The 20,886-nt window shown below is 28.7% G+C and overlaps 4 protein-coding genes across 6 annotated transcripts; 1 reads left to right on the top strand and 3 right to left on the bottom strand.

Annotated features, from left to right (window-relative positions):
- Positions 1–909: 909 nt before the first annotated feature.
- LOC112683577 (gamma-aminobutyric acid receptor-associated protein) lies at positions 910–1,778 on the bottom strand. Its single transcript, XM_025554657.1, has 3 exons — positions 1,531–1,778; positions 1,092–1,289; positions 910–1,014 (listed from the first exon to the last, which is right to left on the bottom strand). Exons 1-3 carry the CDS (start codon positions 1,618–1,620, stop codon positions 952–954), a joined length of 351 nt encoding a protein of 116 aa, XP_025410442.1. The 5' UTR covers positions 1,621–1,778; the 3' UTR covers positions 910–951.
- A 1,721-nt stretch (positions 1,779–3,499) lies between these two features.
- LOC112683530 (zinc finger MYM-type protein 1-like) lies at positions 3,500–6,182 on the top strand. Its single transcript, XM_025554591.1, has 2 exons — positions 3,500–4,378; positions 6,177–6,182. Exons 1-2 carry the CDS (start codon positions 3,500–3,502, stop codon positions 6,180–6,182), a joined length of 885 nt encoding a protein of 294 aa, XP_025410376.1.
- Positions 6,183–8,405: 2,223 nt separating this feature from the next.
- On the bottom strand, positions 8,406–13,024 carry LOC112683558 (60S ribosomal protein L22-like). Its single transcript, XM_025554632.1, has 6 exons — positions 12,898–13,024; positions 12,488–12,724; positions 11,724–12,431; positions 11,543–11,664; positions 11,375–11,480; positions 8,406–8,523 (listed from the first exon to the last, which is right to left on the bottom strand). The coding sequence occupies exons 1-6, from the start codon at positions 12,919–12,921 to the stop codon at positions 8,479–8,481; spliced, it is 1,242 nt and encodes a 413-aa protein (XP_025410417.1). The 5' UTR covers positions 12,922–13,024; the 3' UTR covers positions 8,406–8,478.
- Positions 13,025–15,122: 2,098 nt separating this feature from the next.
- On the bottom strand, positions 15,123–20,844 carry LOC112683560 (paired amphipathic helix protein Sin3b). Of its 3 annotated transcripts, XM_025554635.1 has the most exons (5): positions 20,582–20,843; positions 16,759–20,516; positions 16,616–16,700; positions 16,410–16,468; positions 15,123–15,306 (listed from the first exon to the last, which is right to left on the bottom strand). In XM_025554635.1, the coding sequence occupies exon 2, from the start codon at positions 20,473–20,475 to the stop codon at positions 16,927–16,929; it is 3,549 nt and encodes a 1,182-aa protein (XP_025410420.1). In that variant the 5' UTR covers positions 20,476–20,516; positions 20,582–20,843; the 3' UTR covers positions 15,123–15,306; positions 16,410–16,468; positions 16,616–16,700; positions 16,759–16,926. The 3 variants fall into 3 exon arrangements, with proteins under 3 accessions (XP_025410420.1, XP_025410421.1, XP_025410422.1); XM_025554636.1 differs by having other exon boundaries at positions 16,759–20,844; XM_025554637.1 differs by lacking the exons at positions 15,123–15,306; positions 16,410–16,468; positions 16,616–16,700 and having other exon boundaries at positions 16,939–17,046; positions 17,109–20,516; positions 20,582–20,842.
- Positions 20,845–20,886: the final 42 nt, after the last annotated feature.

The raw sequence follows: 20,886 nt of genomic DNA, 5'->3' as shown, positions 1-20,886 counted from the left end.
TATAATCCTAGCCCTATATATTATTTATTAATATAGGCCCCTAAAATAAGCCCTGGGCCCAAAATTATCCTAATCTGGGCTTGTAATAATTAAATGTTTTGATGTTGTTAATTTGAACCCAAAAATACATTTTTGAAACAAATATAATAGACAAGCAGAAATCTATATTTTTATATTCTTAGGTACCATCTGAAAAATTTAAATATTCACTTACCATTTTACAATTATGAATAACTGATTAACATAAAAGTATTATAAATAATTTGCTACTAGTTAATAATAACTTTAAGAAATATGAGTCTTAATATTTAATTTAAAAGTATCATATTTTTACTAAAAAATGATACCTATAAAAGTCATTGGTTTAAAATATATAATCAAAGAATTAAAATTTATGTATGTTTTAAAGACTGTATTATTTAATTTTTAAGAGAAATTTAATAAATAAATAGACAAACAAAATTACTAATATGTAAATAAAGAATTTATTATAAATAATTATAAGTAGGTATATACAAAATAAGTGACCAAATGTTTGTAAGACAAATCATTTCTGAAATGATTCAAAATAATTTAAAATATTTTTTACACACAAAAATAGCACACTGAAATATTTAGCTAAATATATTACAAACAAAAATCATAGTAAGCTTAATAAAATTATAAGAAATTTAAAAAGGGTTAATATTTTAAGCAATATTAAAATTTACATAGTATCTAACAATGAATAAGTCAATCTTAATTAATTTCAATAAAAATAACTTGTATACAAGTTAACACCATGTATGAAAAACTTATATAATAACAGTTATTATTTTTTTCTGATATAATATATGTATATATATTTCAATTATTTAATACAGTATGTGTTATAGGTCATTTAGTTTTCAATGTATGGGCATTGAAATAAATAACAAAAAACAACCAACCAACATAATACAGTAATTACAATTAACCATAGACATTTTCATCGCTATATGCGATGTATAAGAAAGAATCTTCTTCGTGATGATCCTGTCCAAAATAATTGAAAAAATAAATAATTATTAGTACATTTCACTATTGACCTTGGAAAAACAAGAAATACTTACACTATACAATGATCCCATAGTTGCACTTGTTGGTGGAATGACGTTATTAACAAAAAAAAATAAAGCATCTTCAGGACGTAGATGAACACGCTTTCTAATGAGGAAGTAGAACTGACCGACTGTCAAGTCAGAAGGTACCAAGTACTTTTTTTTGTCGAGTTCACCGATACGTGATTTAGGGGCCTTTTCAACAATCACCTGAAAACACAATGGAAATATAAAAAACAATGAAAACAATTACAATAACAAGGTAAACATGGTATTGACCTTTGTGGTTTGCACTAATCAAACGACATAAATAAAATGAAAGTCGGATCATGGACAGTGGCCAATACGTCAGGAGATGAAGAAAAGATAAAAAAAAATAGTGACGAAGCAGCTAATTATTATTAAACGAGAAAAGTTGTATTAGATTCGAGTCGGGAGAAACAATTCTTACCGGAACCCTTTCGGGATACTTTTTCCGGATTTTCTCGCCCTCCGTCTTCCTCTTCTCGAAAACATTGTCTTCTTTATATTGAAACTTCATTGTGTCGACGGGTGACGCAGAACGGGTAGGACAGATAGACACGACAGCAGAAGTAACAACACAACACAACTGGCGAACGGGAACGATCGCGGAGCAGCAGTAGTTCAAAACGCGCAGTAGACACAGTCGTGACAATGGCAGTAACGTCAGTGGGCGAAAGCGGAGCGCGGGGTTTGTTGTTTTCATCGTGTAAGGCAGAGCGGGGTACGGGTGTCAGCTGACCGACGGCCGTACCAACCGCAGGGCCGTCGACGGATGACCACGGTCGGTCACCACGGCCATCCATCACGACCATAGAGCGTCGAGCGTGCACGTCCAGCCATCGATCACGGTTTGAATTGCACCCGTCAGTGATCCAGATGGCGGACGGTCGTCGAATCGCCGCAAACATTCAGACGTGGATATTGCCGGAACTGCACGCGGCCCACAGCTGATCTCCGCGACGATTACTGCGCAGCAGCCGACATTTTCGTGACGAAAACTTCATTATTTCAATTCCTTGTTCCCGCGGGTCGCTGAGGCCACAGAGTCACTCGGCTGTGGTTCATTAAGGCGTTAGTTGTTGATGAGTTGCTAGAATGACCATACATTTACGTAGGTCTTTATATGTCATCAACGCACAAAAAATATGTGCGAACATAAGATTAACCATCCATGGGCGTCTCCAGTCATTTTTTTTAGGGTATGGGAGGAGGCAAAATTAATTTAAAAAATATATGTAGATTTTTTTTATACATTTTATTCTTACATTTTATTTGTAGGTTATTCTTTTTCATCAAATATAAGATATATGATAAGATAAAATAATTCAATTACTATTAAAGATAGTTTTATTCTATATACAGGGCCGTACTTAGACCGGTTTTCTCAGGTTATTTGTCCGGGGTCCAACCATAAACCTATTTTTGAGGGGCCCTGGTTTATAGAAAAAACAACTTTTAAATCATAACTGGCCCGGACCAACAAAAAAAATTGAAATTTTAACAGGCCCCTGCTGGAGTATAGGTATCGACCAATGGGTCACTTTGTTGAATTTTTATTTATATGGAAAGTGTTAAAATTTATATAATAAAAAAATCATATTTTAATTGAACATTAAAATTTAAATATATTACTAATTAATAAAGTAATAAAATAAGTCAAATTATATATTAATCGGACCAATCATCCGACTCAGTGACGTATTTTCAATTTTTTCTGGGGGGGGTCCACAGTTTATACATAATTAATATAAACTATATATTATATTGTAATAGTTACGTCCTTATGCAGTTTTTGGAGGAAGTTGAACTAAATATATAATGTAACAGTGGCGGCTCGTAGATAAGGGCGATGGGGCGATCGCCCCCCTTCTAAAATTATCATTTATTACTAATTTATAAGTTTAATATCAAATTTATATTGGAGCATAATATTGTCAAAAATAAAAATTGTGTTTCCTATATTTATACTAATAAATATTATAAAAACATTATCAGATAATAGGAGTTTAAAAATAAATCATTCAACACTGTAGTTTCTGAGAATCCATAACCGATAACAATTTGTCGGGACCTGTGAGCAACGCATGCAATGCTTGGGCGATGTTAAAAGTCGCTCTTCATAAGCATGATCGGAATACAAAAACTAAGAAGGGGTAACACAGCAATAACGCTGCCGCCGGGGCGATGATTTTAATCGCCCGATATACACGGGATTCCGAACTTGCGTGTGTTTATCATTTACTTAGTGCGGTCGTATACATTAGAATTATTTTTTTTTACATCATGGATTCACCCACACTTAAAAATGCAGCAATTAATTTAATTTCAAAACCTTTTACGTCATATACTTATGAACAAAAAATTGAAATAAAACAGCTTGGAAGACCTACCCCTGAATGAAGGGATTGATCAATAAAGCGAAAAAAGGTAAAAATGAATATATTCGCCATTTTAATACGGATTATTATGCAAAACACAAGTGGTTATGTGGTTGTGATATAAAACTAGCTGTTTATTGTTTTCCTTGTTTATGTTTTGGTGGTGGCATTTCTTGGACTAAAACAGGTGTAACATATTTGGGTCATTTATCTGAAAAAATTAAAAAACACGAGAATTCTTTTAAACACTTACAAAATGAAGCTAATCTTAAAGTACTCGGTACTATCAATATTTTCGATAAAATTGACTCGGGCTATAAAATTAGGATTCAACGTCATAATGAAGAAATAGATAAAAATCGTTATATATTAGAAAAAATTCTGAACTGTATAAAATTTTGTGGACAACATAATTTACCATTAAGAGGTCACAATGAAAAAATTAACTCTAATAATAAAGGTGTTTTTCTCGGTGTTATTGAGTTATGTAAAAACTTAGATGTAAGTTTGCGTAGTCATTTTGAAAATTCAAAAGTATTTAAAGGAACATCTAAAACAATACAGAATGATTTGTTAGATTGTATACTACTTGTAACAAGAAAACAAATTTTATTAGAAATAGAAACTGCTCAATTTGTTTCTATAATCGTCGATGAGACTACTGACATTTCTAATATGTTTCAGTTAGTTATTGTATTTCGCTATGAACTTAAAGGTCAACCAGTAGAACGTTTTTGGGGGTTTTTAAATCCTGATGGACACAATGCAGAATCATTAACATCAACAATATTATCTGAAATAAATCCTATTTTAAAAAATACTCCGAATAAACTAATAGCACAATCGTATGATGGCGCGGCAGTTATGAGTGGACAAAAGAGTGGAGTTAATGTTAGGGTTAAGAAACTATATCCATATGCGTATTACATTCATTGCTATGCACACCAGTTAAACTTAATTATGACACAATCAGTATCTCAAAATAAAGAAGTTCGGATATTTTTTCAAATTTATCAGAAATACCGGTATTTTTTTCAAACTCACCGCAAAGAGTAGCCGTATTGGATAAATTAGTTGGAATTAGATTACCACGGGCAGTACAAACTCGATGGAATTTCAATATACGTACGGTTAACATTGTTTATGAGTATAGATATGAAATAACGGAGTGCATGGACAAAATAATATAATCTTCCCAACAAACTTTGACTATTAATCAAGCTGGGTCAATAAAACGTTTATTAAGTGATTCATATTTGTATTCTGGTTATCTATTTTTCATAGAATAATGCCATATGTAGACTTTTTATATAACAATGTTCAAGTCGTTAATACTGATCCGGTACAAATAAATAGTTCAGTCGAAAAATTTAAAAACGAAATATCTAAAATAAGAAATAATGTAACTGATATTAATAAAAGTGCTTCAAATATGCCTAATATAAATATAAAAAAATCACGTTTGGAATCACATGAAACCATGAATATATCGCGAAAAAATGCTGTACTTGAGGTCTGCGATACAATAATTGTCAAAGCTAAAGATCGTTTAGAATTTACTAAACACTTAACCGCCGCTAACTTGTTTAAAGCTGAAAAATATTTAGAATATTCTAAAACATTTCCATTACAATATTTTCAATGCACAATTGAATGCTACACATTTTTTGATACCGAAAGGTTGAAGACTGAAAAGAAGTTATATATATTCGAGATGACTTCCGAACTTTAAATGGTGTAATTCCAACGCTAAAATATATAATATCAAATGATATGAATGAAACTTTTCGAGAAGTCTTTACTCTGTTAAAAATATTAATTACAATTCCTATGACATCTTCCGAAGCAGAAAGATGTTTTTCAACGCTGAAACGTATTAAAACATGTTTACGAAGCACAATGGGAGAAGAAAGGTTAAACGTTCTAACAATGATGAATATTGAAAGTGAAATGATTTCAAATGACTCTAATTTTAATAAAAAAGTGATTGATATGTTTAGCGAAACAAAAGATAGACGTTTAGATTTTAAGTATAAAGTCTTATAAATGTTTTTTTTTTTAATTTTGTAATTTTCAATTTGTATTTTTATTTTTCCAAAAAAAAGTTTTGATAATTTAAAATATAATATATAATAATTTATATGTATTAAATGGATTTAATTAAATAACTATTATTAATAATATATGTGTTCGACACATAAATAAGCAATTTTATATCGCCCTCCCACTTTCAAAGCACACGAGCCGCCACTGTAATGTAATAATCGTAGTCTTATGTAATATTATATATTTGTACCTATATATTGTATTTAGCATTATATATTATAAAATATTGTTATAAAATAAATTCCAGTTGTCTCGATTTTTTGGCCAACTCCTCTATCACTTCATCAACAGTAATTTCAACTTCCTTGTGAATGTTTAACATAGCCAATTCTACAAATATGTAAGAATTGTTGTTAATTTTTCATTATTTGGTGGGGTCCAGTACCCCTGGACCCCTCCCCCCCATAAATACGCCACTGATCCGACTTCATCCTTCCAGATGTTTTTGAAAATATGTCTATAACCTCATAGATATTTACAGAAATTTCTTTGTGAATATTTAAAACTTCTAAACCGTTTAAGTGCTCTTGACCCATTGTTGACCTCATATAATTTTTCAAGCATCTTAATGTTGAAAAAATTCTTTCAGGACTAGATGTGGTGACCGGTACAGTTGTAAATATTTGTAATAATATTCGTATGATAGAGAAAAACTCATCGCAATGTTAATCAAACTAATACTGTACTTCAAATATGAATACATTATACCAGTACAATAAATAAAAAGCCGACGATTTGTAAAATAATTATTGGTGGAATTACTGAAACTGAATCAAAACTAACCAAGGTTTGCATACCTATTATAATGTTATATTCATAACGCATATAAATAGTGTATTATATACAATATACATAATACTAAATCAAACAAGTACAATTAAGGAAACAATTAAAGAACTACGTTTGTGTTCGGCGTAGGCAAGTACTGATAAGATAATCGACTTCCGAAAAATTAATTTTAAAATAATACATATAACTGGTAAAATAATACAACATGTAATATTAAAAATTTGAAAATCACTTCACTAATATACGCGTAATTTCACAAAATTATGATATTGGTGGTTTTTCAAAAATATAATTTTCAAACCATTTTACTCAGGCCCTTAGCCATGGGTTACAAGTGTAGTAACACCCCCACCCCCTTAACCGCGTTAACATTATACTGAAGTCTAATAAAGGTAAAAATTGCTCATAAACCATGATGAAAACATATTTATCAGTGGCGTAGCCAAGGGGGGCTAAGGGGGCTATAGAGTCCCCTATGGGCCGTGTTTATATGTATAATGTATCTTAACTATTTAATAGAATCAATGCTCGTTTTAATCAAAGGCTTATTGATGTTATGCCACTTGAAGGACTTATTCCGGCCAATTTAAATATGTATGACGATAAAAATATTATAAAAGCTGCTAAAATATATGTCTAAGATCTCCATGATGATACCTCATCTACAATCAGAGCTGACCTGTTCATATGGAGGCAACAATGGAGTCAAAATACTATTCCAAAACCGAATTCTGCTCTTGATTCACTCTCTCATCGCACCAATCTTCGACCTAACATTAAAATACTTTTACAATTATTCGCCACGTTACCAGTTAACTCTTTCCTTCCGGAAAGAACGTTTTCTACACTTAATCGCTTAAAAAATTATTTAAGAAGCACCATGTCGGAAAACAGACTAAATGGGTCAGCTATGACTAATATAAATAAAAAAGAGCATTTCGATGAAAGTAAAATAATAACTGAATTTGCCAGAAATTCGCCTAAGAGGATGCAGCTCTCAGAGTGGAGCTAGTGACAGAACTTTGAAACCAAAATTATTATTATTATTATAAATTATATATTAATAAATATTTTTAAAACTATACTAAAATGCTTGAATTACGTTTAGAAACTAGGTGGTAGATGGTGGGGGCCCCCCATTTAAAAATCCTGACAACGCCACTGATATTTATCATAATGAAATATATACATAACAATAATGTAAAGCCGGGATCGGGCTTCTCATTACATCGTTTTGTTTAATAAACCAAAGCCGTGGTTTTATGTCGTATTAAAATATATACATATGACAAAAATGTACATTTGAAATTTTAATACAAAATATTTAAATACTTTCTTATACAATAGTACATTACACATGAATATCTGTTCATGTGTAATGTACTAATGTGTTTGTATTCTTGTACAATAAAGTATACGTAAAGTATTTACTTTGTTGTGTATAATTTTGAATAACATCCCCTTTTGAAATATCTAGCTACATGACTGAGTTCACCAACCTTCTCACCCGTAATATTATCATTATAACATTATCAACAACATAAAAATGTACTTCCAAAATCGCAAAAAAATGTTCTCGATATTGCAATCAATGCTCAACAGTGCCTTACAATATACCCTGATAGTTCTATCAAATACAAACTAAAATGGTGTTACCATAGAAAACGTAACTTGTTTCTCTACCATACCTAACTCAGATTATTTTTCACAGATTTGTTTAAAATTAATTAATAAATTGATTAGGTAGCAGCATTTACTTCATTTCAATAATACAAATATTAATATTTAAAATAAATTGTTGTATTTTATATGACTAATTATTGGTAATCATTGATGATAGAATAGAACTTTCTATAATTAATGGTGCTATCAGTAATAATCTATAAGCAAAATTTAAGTTTGTGCTTGTCTTGCATTCAAAAAAGTGAATATAGGTCTAAGAAAAAATTAAGTATGTGTATATAAGTAAGTGTATATAGTAGGTACCAGATAAAATTATATATTGTTTGAAAATAATTAAGTCAACAAATAATTTTGTTTTGGTTTTTTATTAGATGATACACAGAAGGTCAAAAATTAAAAATAAAAACAAATTTCTATCTTTAATCAGCATTATCCTCTTCATCATCATCCTCTGCATTATTTATCTGAAACAACATTTTGATTAAATTAATATATAGTACAATTATTTATTTTTTACAGTTTATGAGGTAAATAAAAATTCTTAACATAATAAGACTCTATTCAAAGCACACACACATAAAGATTGAGCGCAATTTTTTAAAAAATATATGGCTGTTAGAGTAAGAAATAAATACTATCTTAAAATATTTTCCATTCTCTAATCTAAAATTATGTTCATTTTGAATTAGTGTTTAATTGCGACCCAATGTAATTTAATTATTAACTAATTTTATTATAAGCAATGCAATTCTAAAATGTTGTATACACTGATTACTTTAGCATATACAAATTTAACGCTCAACAGAAGACCTCTATATTCAGCTATTTCTCTTCGATAGTAAATTTTATCCTCGTTAGAACATTAATGCAAAATTATCACAAGACATAATAGTAAATAATAATAATAATAAACCTTATAAATAGTAACTAAGGGAACAGTAAAAATAAAATTTATAAATAATTATTATGTCTAATAATTGCAATCCCATAGTATGCATAACATAAGTATAATATAATATATTATATTACCCGCTATATTCCTAATAAGCAAAAATATATAATAGCTTAATAATATAATAATGGTGAAGAACATAAATTAATACATAATAGTTTACTGAACATTTAATAATTTGGTGGATATAATTTCACATGCACAAAAGGGTAGTCAAAAGAAAATTTACAAGATTCATGATTCAACATTTTTTCAATAGGAGCCCATGAAATACAAATTTAAGAAAAGCAATTTACTATTAATAATTTAAGATTAATTGATGGGCTTCAATTGAAAAAATGTTGAATCATAAATCTCACTAATTTTCTTTGGAATAGGTAATATGAATTAATAATCATAATTATCATGTATATACCAAGAGTAATAAAAGCACATATGAATATTAAATATCTCAAAGATTAATTATAAGAATTTATAAAAAATATACATGCTTTAAGATGATCATTTAGCTTAAAAAATTGAAAATAAAAAAAGTTAAATTGTTCATTATTTATACTGCATCTTGTATAAAAATAATTATTTTTAATGATCATACAGTATACAGCACGTTCAAAGATTAAGGGAACACACAATATTTCTAATGCATTACCTCATATTTTATACAAGTTTTTTTTTTATAAGTATAAGGACTTGAATTTACACTTATTTTAAAGTTTATATTTAAATTATAGTAGAAATTCATCATTACAATTGTTATCAAGGCAATCATGATAAACTCGTTGTGGCAACTATTAAGCGTATACAATTTTTTTCTCATATCCAATATAAACAAAAAAATTGAATTATTTTTAATTCAATAAGTGACTGATGAATAACCCAGTCTTATGGATATGTAAAATACAAAATATTGAAGCTAAAAAAGCTCAAAGCCTTATAAAATCACATAAGAAACAAAATAAAATAACAGATTAATTGGTTTAAAATTGTTAGTTTTAGTTTAGTATGGTTTGTAATATATAGTATATATGTAAATTATTTTTTTTTCTGAAATTACACATAAAATGTGTTCTTAATGCAAACGTTTTATTAACTGCTTATTTGATTAACCGTCATAGTGCCGGTTCCGATAGTGACGGTTGATTGAGTTTCTACTGAAAAATAATTTTCAAGACTACAAGTACAAAACTTTAGAAGTCGAAGAAATGGTTTGAAAAAATTGCAATACAAATATGAACTCAAAAATAGAGGTTCTTATTCCAATAAAATAGTCTGAATTAAAGTCTTTTTAGAGATAAAAAAAACCTAAATAAAATACAAGGCGATACATTGGAAATATTTTATGTTACCTTTATCGTTGAACACACTGTATTATATTAGATTAGAACATGATATATATAAATAATCCTGTATTTCCTGATATGAACAATTACTGATTCCAATGAATATGTATATTAACTGAGATATGTAGATGTGCATCCAATGTGGAGCCGAAGTGTTGTCATGCAATTCAATGATGAATTCCTTAAAGTACAAAATGTACCACAAGAGTTTTTATTTTTTCTAGTCCAACTGTTATATTTTATTTGGTTTCGCCATTTAAATTTGTGTATATCTGACCTGTTTATATGTGGTTTGTCTTTTTGTAGTGAATAATAAATACATTTTATTTACAAAATGTTACAAAGCCAAAAGAAAAAAAATCCTCATCCAACTACTTATTTAAAAAAAACAAAACTGAAGACATTTATAAAAAGAAAATAGATGTTTCTTAGTAGAAAAACTAAAGTATTTTTTTTTACAGAATAATATTTGTTTAAAGATCATCTCAGGAATTGCACATATATTCGTTGAAACATTTTTTGCATGTCAGCATTATTGAATATACGTTACCAAATATGTGTGGATAGTAATTCAGTTTTTCTATTGAATTAAAATATAAAATATAAAAATGCTCCTCACTCATACCAGATTATGTATATATAAAAATAATATGCAATGAACTTTTTAAAATATACAACAGGAAATTGGCAGATATATATTTGTATGAGATACTATAGTAAATCTGATTATTTAATTATTACTTAATACTAAATTACCACATTTTTTGCTAATCAATATTGTGTACCTAGCCCGATGTAGGTGTAAAATGTAATAAACATATTCTCATACCAATGTCTAAAAATAGAAAACTGTAAGACTTATGAACTAAAACAATAATCACAAGAAACTTACACATCACTGTAATCAATTAAAAAACAGAATAAGAAATGAACAAATCAAATTATATATATATGCATTGGACGTAAGGATGTTCAATAAAGATAATATACCTAATTAGTTAAATCTTAATTAACTGTATTTACCTGGAAGTATCTGAGCTCATAGCTGTCTGGTCCACTATGGACTACTCTCAACCAATCTCTCAAGTTATTCTTCTTTAAGTATTTCTTAGTTAAATATTTCAAATACCTAGATTTAAAGTAAAATAAAATAATTACATAAATCTAATAAAACAAAATGATTTTATATACCTCTTCGTGAATGGTACATCAGAATTGACAATAACTTTGGTTTTCGTCTTCTCCAAAGAAATTACATTACCAAAGTTATTGGTTTTTCCATTATACTTCATTCGTTCTTGGAGGAATTTTTCCTATAAATAAATTTTCATTTAACATGTAAAAAAGTAGCAGATATCAACAATTGTCTTACAAAATTATTGACATCCATAATGCCATCTTCTACTGGATGAGTACAATCAATTGTCATCTTTCTGGTTTCCTTCTTCTTCTTCAAAGCAGCTCCTTTACCTCTTAATGTTGCCTTAGGTTTTTTTTGAACAGTATTAGCTTTCTTTGAAAGAGAAATTTTTGTAGGAGCACCTGGTGCTTTCTTTAAAGTTGGAGGAGCTACTGTCTTCTTTATAGTCACAGCACCAGTCAATGGTTTCTTAGCTGGAGCAGAAGCAGTAACAGATTTTTTTTCAACAACAGGTTTTGTTTCAGCAGTTTTCTTAACAGCAATTGGAGCTTTCTTTACAACTTCAGTTTCTTTTTTTGAAGTTTTAGTAGGTTCTGGTTTTTTTTCTACTTTAGCTGGTTCTTTTTTGTCCTTTTTAGTGGCTTTAGGAACATCTTCAGCAGGTCGTTTTGTAGCCTTACCAATAGGTTCTTCTTTTTTCCCCTTAGTTTGTTGAGATGCTGCTTGCTGTTGACTCTTTTTAACTTGTTTTACTTCGGGTACGTTAGTTTTTGGCTTTTCTGGTTCGGCCTTTTTACCTTTAGGATCAGATTTTGAAGCTTTAGGTTTTTCTTTAGCTGGTTCAGCTTTAGCACTAGCCTTAGATGGTTGCTGTGCAGCAGCAGGCTTTTTATTATCTTGTCCTTTCTTATTATCAGCAGGCTTCTTTTGAACAGGGGCCTTAAAATAATAATTAAAATAAAAACAATTTAAAAAAATGATTATTAAATGCTTACAGCTTCTTTTTTGGGTTGTTCTTTAGATGGTTTCTTGTCCTGAGCAGGTGCAGTCTTGGATGCTGCTTGTTTGGTATCTTTCTTGGCCTGTTGCTTAGGTTCGATTACTGGTTCAGTTTTTTTTGGTTGAGCTTTAGGTTCAACCTTTGGCTTGGGAGCTTCTTGTTTTACCTTGGCAGGTTGTTGGGCTTGCGGTTTTTTAGCCGCAGGCTTTTTGTCACCACCTGGGGCTTTAGCCTTATAAATAAATAAATATTAGTAAAATACTTTATTTTTTATAATATAATAACCATTAATTATAAAATATTGATTAAAATTAAGTTACTTGATTCACAATAGTAAAACTTAAACACACATTCTTTAACAAGTGTAGATTTTGAATAATAATACGTAGTGTAAATCAACGATACCTGTTTAGCGGCAGCTGGAGCCATTTGAAAATGAAATTTTAACTAGAAATAGAATAAAACTTCAAATAACTTAACACTCACAAAATAACGTGGTCGAGTATCATATAAAGAGAGTAAAAGGATGAGAAAATAAAACTCCGATAGTCATGAAGGGGGTGGGAGAGCATTTTTATTCATGGAGGAAAAAGTATATATTGACATCACTACTAACCTTAAAATTATTCAGTGTTCTCTATGGTACAATAATAAGTAAGAAGATATACAATAATTATTTTACCTAATTGAAACACGTGTAATAGGTAAAATCAAGATTGTAGATAAATATCTATTAAGGAATATTTCATAAGAAATTTTCAATTGAAAGAGTACTTCGTTATTCATATTAGATTTAGATTTAATTTCGACATTCCATTTGCATAAACACTTGTTAACAAGTTAATCGTCAATAGTTCCATCATAATTAAAATAATATCTCCTATTTAATTTATATCTAAATTTACATTTATTTAAAAAATACATATGTCTTACATACTAAAAATATTACTGCACAAAATACTTGTAACGTGATTTGTTTTTATTTCACTCATAAATATTCTATAAATAATATGAATATTTTTCAACAATAAAATCACTTGATTATCAGTCTTATACGGGGGAAAATTCTATTAAATTCAAAACCAGCTATTACATTTTTTTTTAAACAAGGATTTTAGGCTTTTTAAGAAAAAAAAATGTCATCATTTAAAAGGGAAAATCAATTTTTTTAGGCACAAAACAATGTTTATCAAAAATTAACAATAAACCAAACATAAAGATTCACAAGGCTAGAATGTAATATAAATTTTAAAACATAAAAGTTTTCATGTTTATACTATCAAAAACATTGATAATTTTATTTAGAAATTCTAGCATCAATTTCTTTTGCTTTAAATTAAATTTAATTGAATTTTTATTGTTGTTTTATTTAAAAGATGAGTAATGATCAAATGTAGAGCAATACTGTTAATTTTATCATTAAAAGTATACATATGACAAGATAATGTATTTATAGATTTTGAGACTAATGCAAAAGTAATCAAGCTATGAAAAAAATTGAAATTCTAGCAATTAGTTATATTAATAATTAGTTAAAAACTATTTATATAAAAATATAAAAAATGTAACCATTTAATGAACAGTCAATTATTTGCTTTGTTTAAATAAAAATCACTGGTATATAAATTACTTTTTAAAACTTTTTTCATTATTTAATTGATATTAAAAAATTATTTAAACCAAATCTTATGAATTTATTAATTACATTTATTATAGATTCATAGGTAAAAGTATAAAACCTGTTAGTATAAAATTATGTTCCATTTCATATTAAAATTGTTATCAAGGTAACATTTTCAAATATAAAATTATGAATAGAACTCATTACAATAAATTTATGACAAAATATTTCATAATATTCACAATATGTTTGATTAATTGTTTTACAAGCATCATTATATATATATTTGTAACGGTAAAATATAAAATTAAATTCCAAAAGTATAAAATAAAACTTTAATTAATCTTTCCAAATAAATTAATCATTATAAAGAAACTAAAAATATAATTACAATCAATGCAAACAATTCAATCAACTTATAAAAACCATAATAAATAAATACTATAAGCAACCAAGGAAAATAATCAAATGATAAAAAAATTAGTAAATGGCGGTCACGTTATTGACATTATTCATTTAGAATAATGCATTTTAAATTTTCTTTCCTAATTTTATAATTTATTAAAAATGCTACTCTCTAAAAAATATTTTCCTATTTATTAAATAAATATTAACATTTCTATGGCATGTATAATACAATAATCAATTCAATTATTTCTACATATAAAGAAATTAATTTATAATGAAAAATATATAAATTATTTACACCATTAAAAATAGGCTACGAGTAAAAACAATTTGTAACAAAATAATTACACATTTTTTGTTTACAGATTTAAAAAAAATTATGCACAATGGAAGAACCCATTTTTGAACATTGCTTACATTACTTTACTTTGCTGCATGATACATTTTAAAACTATAGTTTAATTTATACTATGTTTTTACATTCACAAGTTAAATGTATTTAATGATTTGTAATAAATTGGTTATTTGTTCTAATAGTGAAAAATTAAATTTAACAATTTTCACAATAGTTCCTATTGATGTCCTAAAAAACATTCATTGGTAACTGATTCAAATGTTTATCTATTTACTACAGAAAAAGTTAAATAAAAAAATATACATATATACAGCATTTCTATACATAATATTCATTTTTTAAACAATAGTCAAAACATACAAATTTAAATCTTCAGTATTTACAAGATAGAATATAATCACTGTTGCAGTAATTGATAGTAATGTGTCAACTGAAAAAAAAAAAAATTATATTTAGTATGAAATGTACCTATAAGAAATTAAATTATTCAACTTAATGTTCTTGAAAAATTTCAAAATATGGAAATACTACTTTATTGTATTTCACTTATTTTTTAGTGAACTTCAAGAATTGTATCAGGATGATAAAATATGTTAATATTTTAATACACACTAATTTAAGAGGAAATCAGCTAATATTTGGTTATCATTGTTAGTTTAACTAAAAATTAGATAGAATTGGAAAAAATATTGAAACTATGTAGAATGCATTTAGAGCACAAGAGCAAGCAAAATAAAACATAAAGTTAAATTAACTTCCGATAAAAACTATGATATTATAAAAAAATAATAATTTAAAGATTTGGACATGTTTTTTGTAGAACATAGACCAACAAAGAAGTTAGCCGTATAAATTTAGATTTTTTAAATATTTATAACTTTGGTCAAACTATATTCTAAAAGAAAAATATGCCATGGTCTAAAAATATTTTTCCTTTTAAGTGTCCTAAAATAGGATAAAGAAACTAAATCTAAAATAAACACTACAGTTTAAGTTGCTAATGTTAATACTTAGTTATGTAGTCAGAGATGAAACTAGGAATTGACACCTGGGGAAAATGTTAAAATTACGCCCTATCATAGACCAATAATCAAATACTATTCTTCAGAATTTTTTTTTAATAATTATTATACAATCATACTTATTGAGTTTTAACCTAATCAGTATTTAACAAAGTTAAAAATATCAAATTAGTTAATAACTACAAAAATTACACCCTTTACAATTTTACGCCCGGGGACGAATCCTCGTCTTCCACCCTTGTATGTTGTATATTAGTAGGCTGAATATGAGTTGAGATCCTTTAAAGGTTATTTGAATGCTTTTTTTTTTTACCATGACTTAATTTACAATGACATTTATATATTAACTAATTTAAGTTTTAAGATAATATAATATAGGTTATGTTAAATATTATTTATAATGTTTTAAATAGTTCTAGGCATAATAATAAAAACTCCTTTCTGTTTATTCGAAATACAACAATTAAAATTAGTTTATATTATTTAGTGAGCATTTATATATTATAATTACCTCAGATATTCTAGGAGTATTCAATCAATAAATCCTCAAAGAAATGAACTTAATATTTTCTGAAAAAAAACCAAACATAATATTAATTTAATACAAATAATCTTAATTGTATAATTATTTAAATAAAAATGATGGTTAGGAAAAAACTAATAATCAATAAAAATATATTGAGTGAGTTATATTGCAGTAAATAAATATATTCTTACTTTTATGAAAAAAAAAAAAAAGTAGGTAAATGGTTGATTTTAATCCTCATCAAATGTCAATAAAGTATATACAAACTTCTCCAAACTGAAATAATCACAAAAATATTAATAACATTTAATAAATGAATAATATATAATATTACCTTCTAAAGTAATCTTTCAGTCAAGATTTTGGAATCAATGTAGAGCAAGAATTAAATTAGACTACATATTGTAGTAGAAACAATTTATATAAAAAATTAATAATAAATAATAATAAAGGTATAGAATACTTAATTATTTAAAGTTAGAACATTTTAAGAAATTGAATATTAATCTTTAGGACTTTGGTTTTCTTCTTGTTTTTCATCATTAGTTTCAGATAGTGGTTCATTATCAAAACTTGTCCATTTACTACTATCTTGATTATCATCTGTGTCAGTGTCCAGCAACTCAAATGTTAATTTGCAATTAGATTTATAAATTAATATTTTATAACAATTATTATCATTACTCAAAGCTGCTTCTGCTCTACGTTGATATGCTGTTTCTTGGACAATTCTTTGACATGCTGTACTACAAAGGCCTCCAGTTCCATTTTTTTTACTTTCTTTCAAAAACATACTATAACACTCTTGACAGTATTCATCTGATACTAAGTGCTGCAATTGTCGAACAGCATAAACAACAACCTTATCTAAAGTAAATCCTACATACGCATGAATTCCAAACATTTCTCTTAATGTATCTTCATAGGTATTTGAATCCATATTGCCATCCAAAACGTTTTTTATCATTTCAAGTAGAGCTGGGTAATAGTCTTCTAACAAAATGTCTGATTTGGGGTTAAGACGTAGTTTTGCAGCAGCAGACTCTAACCTTGTCGCTTGATAAATACATTCATCATGAACCAATTGTGATGCCTTTTTATACATTTGAGTAAGTCGATCACAAAGGATATGGTGAAGTCTGAGGAACAAATACCAATTGTTATTTCCATAAAATAATGTGTAACATTCTTCCGTACTTGAATGTTCAGGTGCTTTTGATTTATCGTTGTCTGTAATTTTTATATCCAATAAATCTTTTTCTTCAGAGATACGCAATGAAGCTTTAGTTGTTTCAGGTGAATTATTATTAGAACAATCATTCTGACCATCGTGTTCATCATCACTTAACTCCTGTCTTGGATGATGAAACATATCAGGAATAAATCGTCGGATAAGTGATTTTATTTTTTGTTTATCTTCTTTATTAATACTAGCTTGTCTCTTAACATGATGTATCAATAAATTAGCAGCATCATCTAAAATTGACTTATCAGTATAGGAAAACACCATATGAGGTCTAGGTGTATTGTCATTTTGTTCATAACGCTCATCATATAAAGTTTCAATTTCATTTAATAATGATTTTGATCTTAAATATTTCATATCACTTTGTTTGAAATTAACACCTTGATGGTCTAATGATTTTAGGTAATATTTCTCATTTTGAGTTTTCCATATGTCATTGAAATTATTTCGTGCATCTCTCCATTCTGCATCTTTGCCTTTCAGCCTTTTTAAAACTATTGGAATGACAGTTACTGGACTATTTTTAAGTCCTTCGAGTATATCTATTGTCTTATCACCATATAGTCTTTTGATAGCTCTTCTATTAGTTGACATTGAGCTTGATTCATTATCAAAACTATCATCAATTTTAAATTTTGCTATTTCATCAGGTGTCATTCTATTAAACTTTCTTAAAATTTCCTCCAATGAATATATTGCTGATAAATTAATTTCCATGACGAGATCAAGTTCAAATCTTTCATCTTCACACCTATGCATGTATTCTTCATATTGAGTTTTTCGACTAGTAGCAAATGATGATTCTTCAGACCATGTAGGGAAAGAAACCCAAGTGTCATTTAGTACTTCGTAACACATTTTCGTCCTACCACTACATTTGGGCGTTTGATAATCAGAAGGTACAGCACAATAACTCGCACCTAACCTTTTACAAATACTGTAATCTATATCAGTAGGTAGATCACCAGCAGATCTATCTTGGCGATTAGAACCAGGATCGAGTAATGAAAAGTGTGGCAACCCAGAAAGTTTATTTTCCGTTGGAGCCGTGGTGGCATTATTACTTTTTTCACTGGTTCCAATAAAATCTTTAAATCTTCTAAATAGTTCCGAATATTTTCCAAGAAAAGGCTGTACCAAATTCAGCAGTTCTGATTTTGATATTATTTCATTATAGTACAGAACTAGACATCTCAAGAAATCATCATATGCTGAAGCATTATGAATTGATTTCCTAACAAGATCAAAAAATGCAAAATCTGTCAATGTACCATATTTATAAGCTTCTACATATGATACATCTCCTAAACTTGGAAATGGAGATTTAGGTTTTTTTGGTGGTGGTAAATTTTGACTGGAAGAAAATGATGAAGTTCTTTTCAAAGCCACATTTGGAACAATTGGTTCTTTACTGCTTTCTTTAGTAGTTGGAATATTAGCAGGGTGTTCTTTTTTAATTATAGGTGCTGCAACTGTAACTGGAGGCACACTAGTAACAACAGAAGTTTTCTTGGGAGCAGTTATAGCTTCTGCAACCTGCTTAGCATCAGGTGTTTTAGCATCTGGTAGAAACTGTCCAAATTCAACTAGTAAATCATCTTGGTTTTCAAATAATTTGGCAACTTGCTGATATACTTCAGCTTCTGTTAGTGTTTTTTCTGTTGCTGGAACAACATTATCTTTATGAGTTTTTTGTTCCTTTTGATAAGTATGCAATATTTCTAAAAATCTTTTATATTTTTCTGGTTGCCCTTGAAAGCGATTTTTAATTTTATTTACATAGTTTATAGCATGATTAAATTCAACCGGTTGATTTTGTGAATTGGCTGATTCTTGAGTTGTAGGTATTGATACTTGAGGTATATTAGAAGCCACTTGGCTTAAACTAGCTACAGACAAAGGTATTTGTGTTGAATGAAAAGAACTAGAAGGTGTAGCAGTTGGTGTTATACTACTGTTATGAGTTGTATGATGATTCATTACGACTGAAGTAGTATTGACCTGATTTATAGGTAAATGTCCAGCTGGTTTAATTACTACAGGTGGTGTAGTCGTCAAAGTGACTGGTGTAGTAGTAATTGGAGTAGTGCTAGACATAATATGTTGAGTTGTTGAATGAATTATGGTCTGGGAAGATGTAATTGCTGGGCCACTTGGTATCGACACAGAAACATGAAATCCAAGTTCATTATTCTTAATTTCTATTTTATAACCAGGAGGTAGGAACGTATTAAACCCTACTATAAGCTCAGGATGACCTTTGAATAGGTTTGAGACTCGTGTTATCACTCCAGGAGTATCAATACTTTGAGATTTAAATTCTTTCATAATATCTAAGAAGTCATTGTAGACTTGTGGTTGATTACTAAATTTAAATTTCACCTGATCCAAATAGGATAGGGCATCTTCGACCTTGAGCCTCTGAAATTGTGTTTGTTGTTGCTGCTGTTGCTGCAGTTGCTGTTGTTGAATAATAGTTGTAGATGGTACAACTTTCTGCCTTATTTGTTGAATAGAATGTTGTGCTTGAATTGAATGAAGAGCTGGCATGGCAGACCCTCCAGGAAGTGAGCCAGGGATTTTATCATTCAAAGCTAAAACTGGCATTGTAGGTGGACTAAAAGGTTGTACAGTGTTGAACTGTATATTTGGATTGTTTATAGCTTGCGAAACAAAATTTGATTGGACAACATTGGAAATAGTCACCAGATTGGGCCTGGATCTAGGTGGTGATCGGGTAGCGGTGGCGGTGTATGCTCCGACTGTGTCCGCGGACGCCATGACTTCATCCGAATGCCGTTTCATTTCTCGTCACATTTGTCCGTTTAATTAACATCACGTACAAACTATATCCGTGCATAAAAGTTAACATTGCATTATTACGCTTAACTGTACAACGATAATAACTTACAATGCAAAAAGTTTGGCCGGGGCAGGCTGTATAATTTGAAGATCGCGATACTACGGATATGGCGAACAATAACAAACAAAATAAGCACACGAACCAACAGACTTTTTCGTAAAATAAGATAGACCGAAATGCAACGCAAAGTGTAAACAAACGTTACGCTACCGATCAGTGTTAGTGCGGGAGACGGGCCGCTTGTTGAGGTGAACCTTATGGGTGGGAAGCAGCGGGTAGGGGACATATGAGAGAAATCTAATGGTAGCCACGTTGCCAGAACTAACCGCCATTTCCTTGAAATGCTACTTAAA

This window comes from Sipha flava, unplaced genomic scaffold (assembly GCF_003268045.1).
Source record: "Sipha flava isolate LNK unplaced genomic scaffold, YSA_version1 229_pilon_pilon, whole genome shotgun sequence".
NCBI classification, from domain to species: Eukaryota; Metazoa; Arthropoda; class Insecta; order Hemiptera; family Aphididae; genus Sipha; species Sipha flava.
The sequence above is the reverse complement of the archived record's forward strand: the minus strand, read 5'-3'. Positions and strand labels throughout refer to the sequence as shown.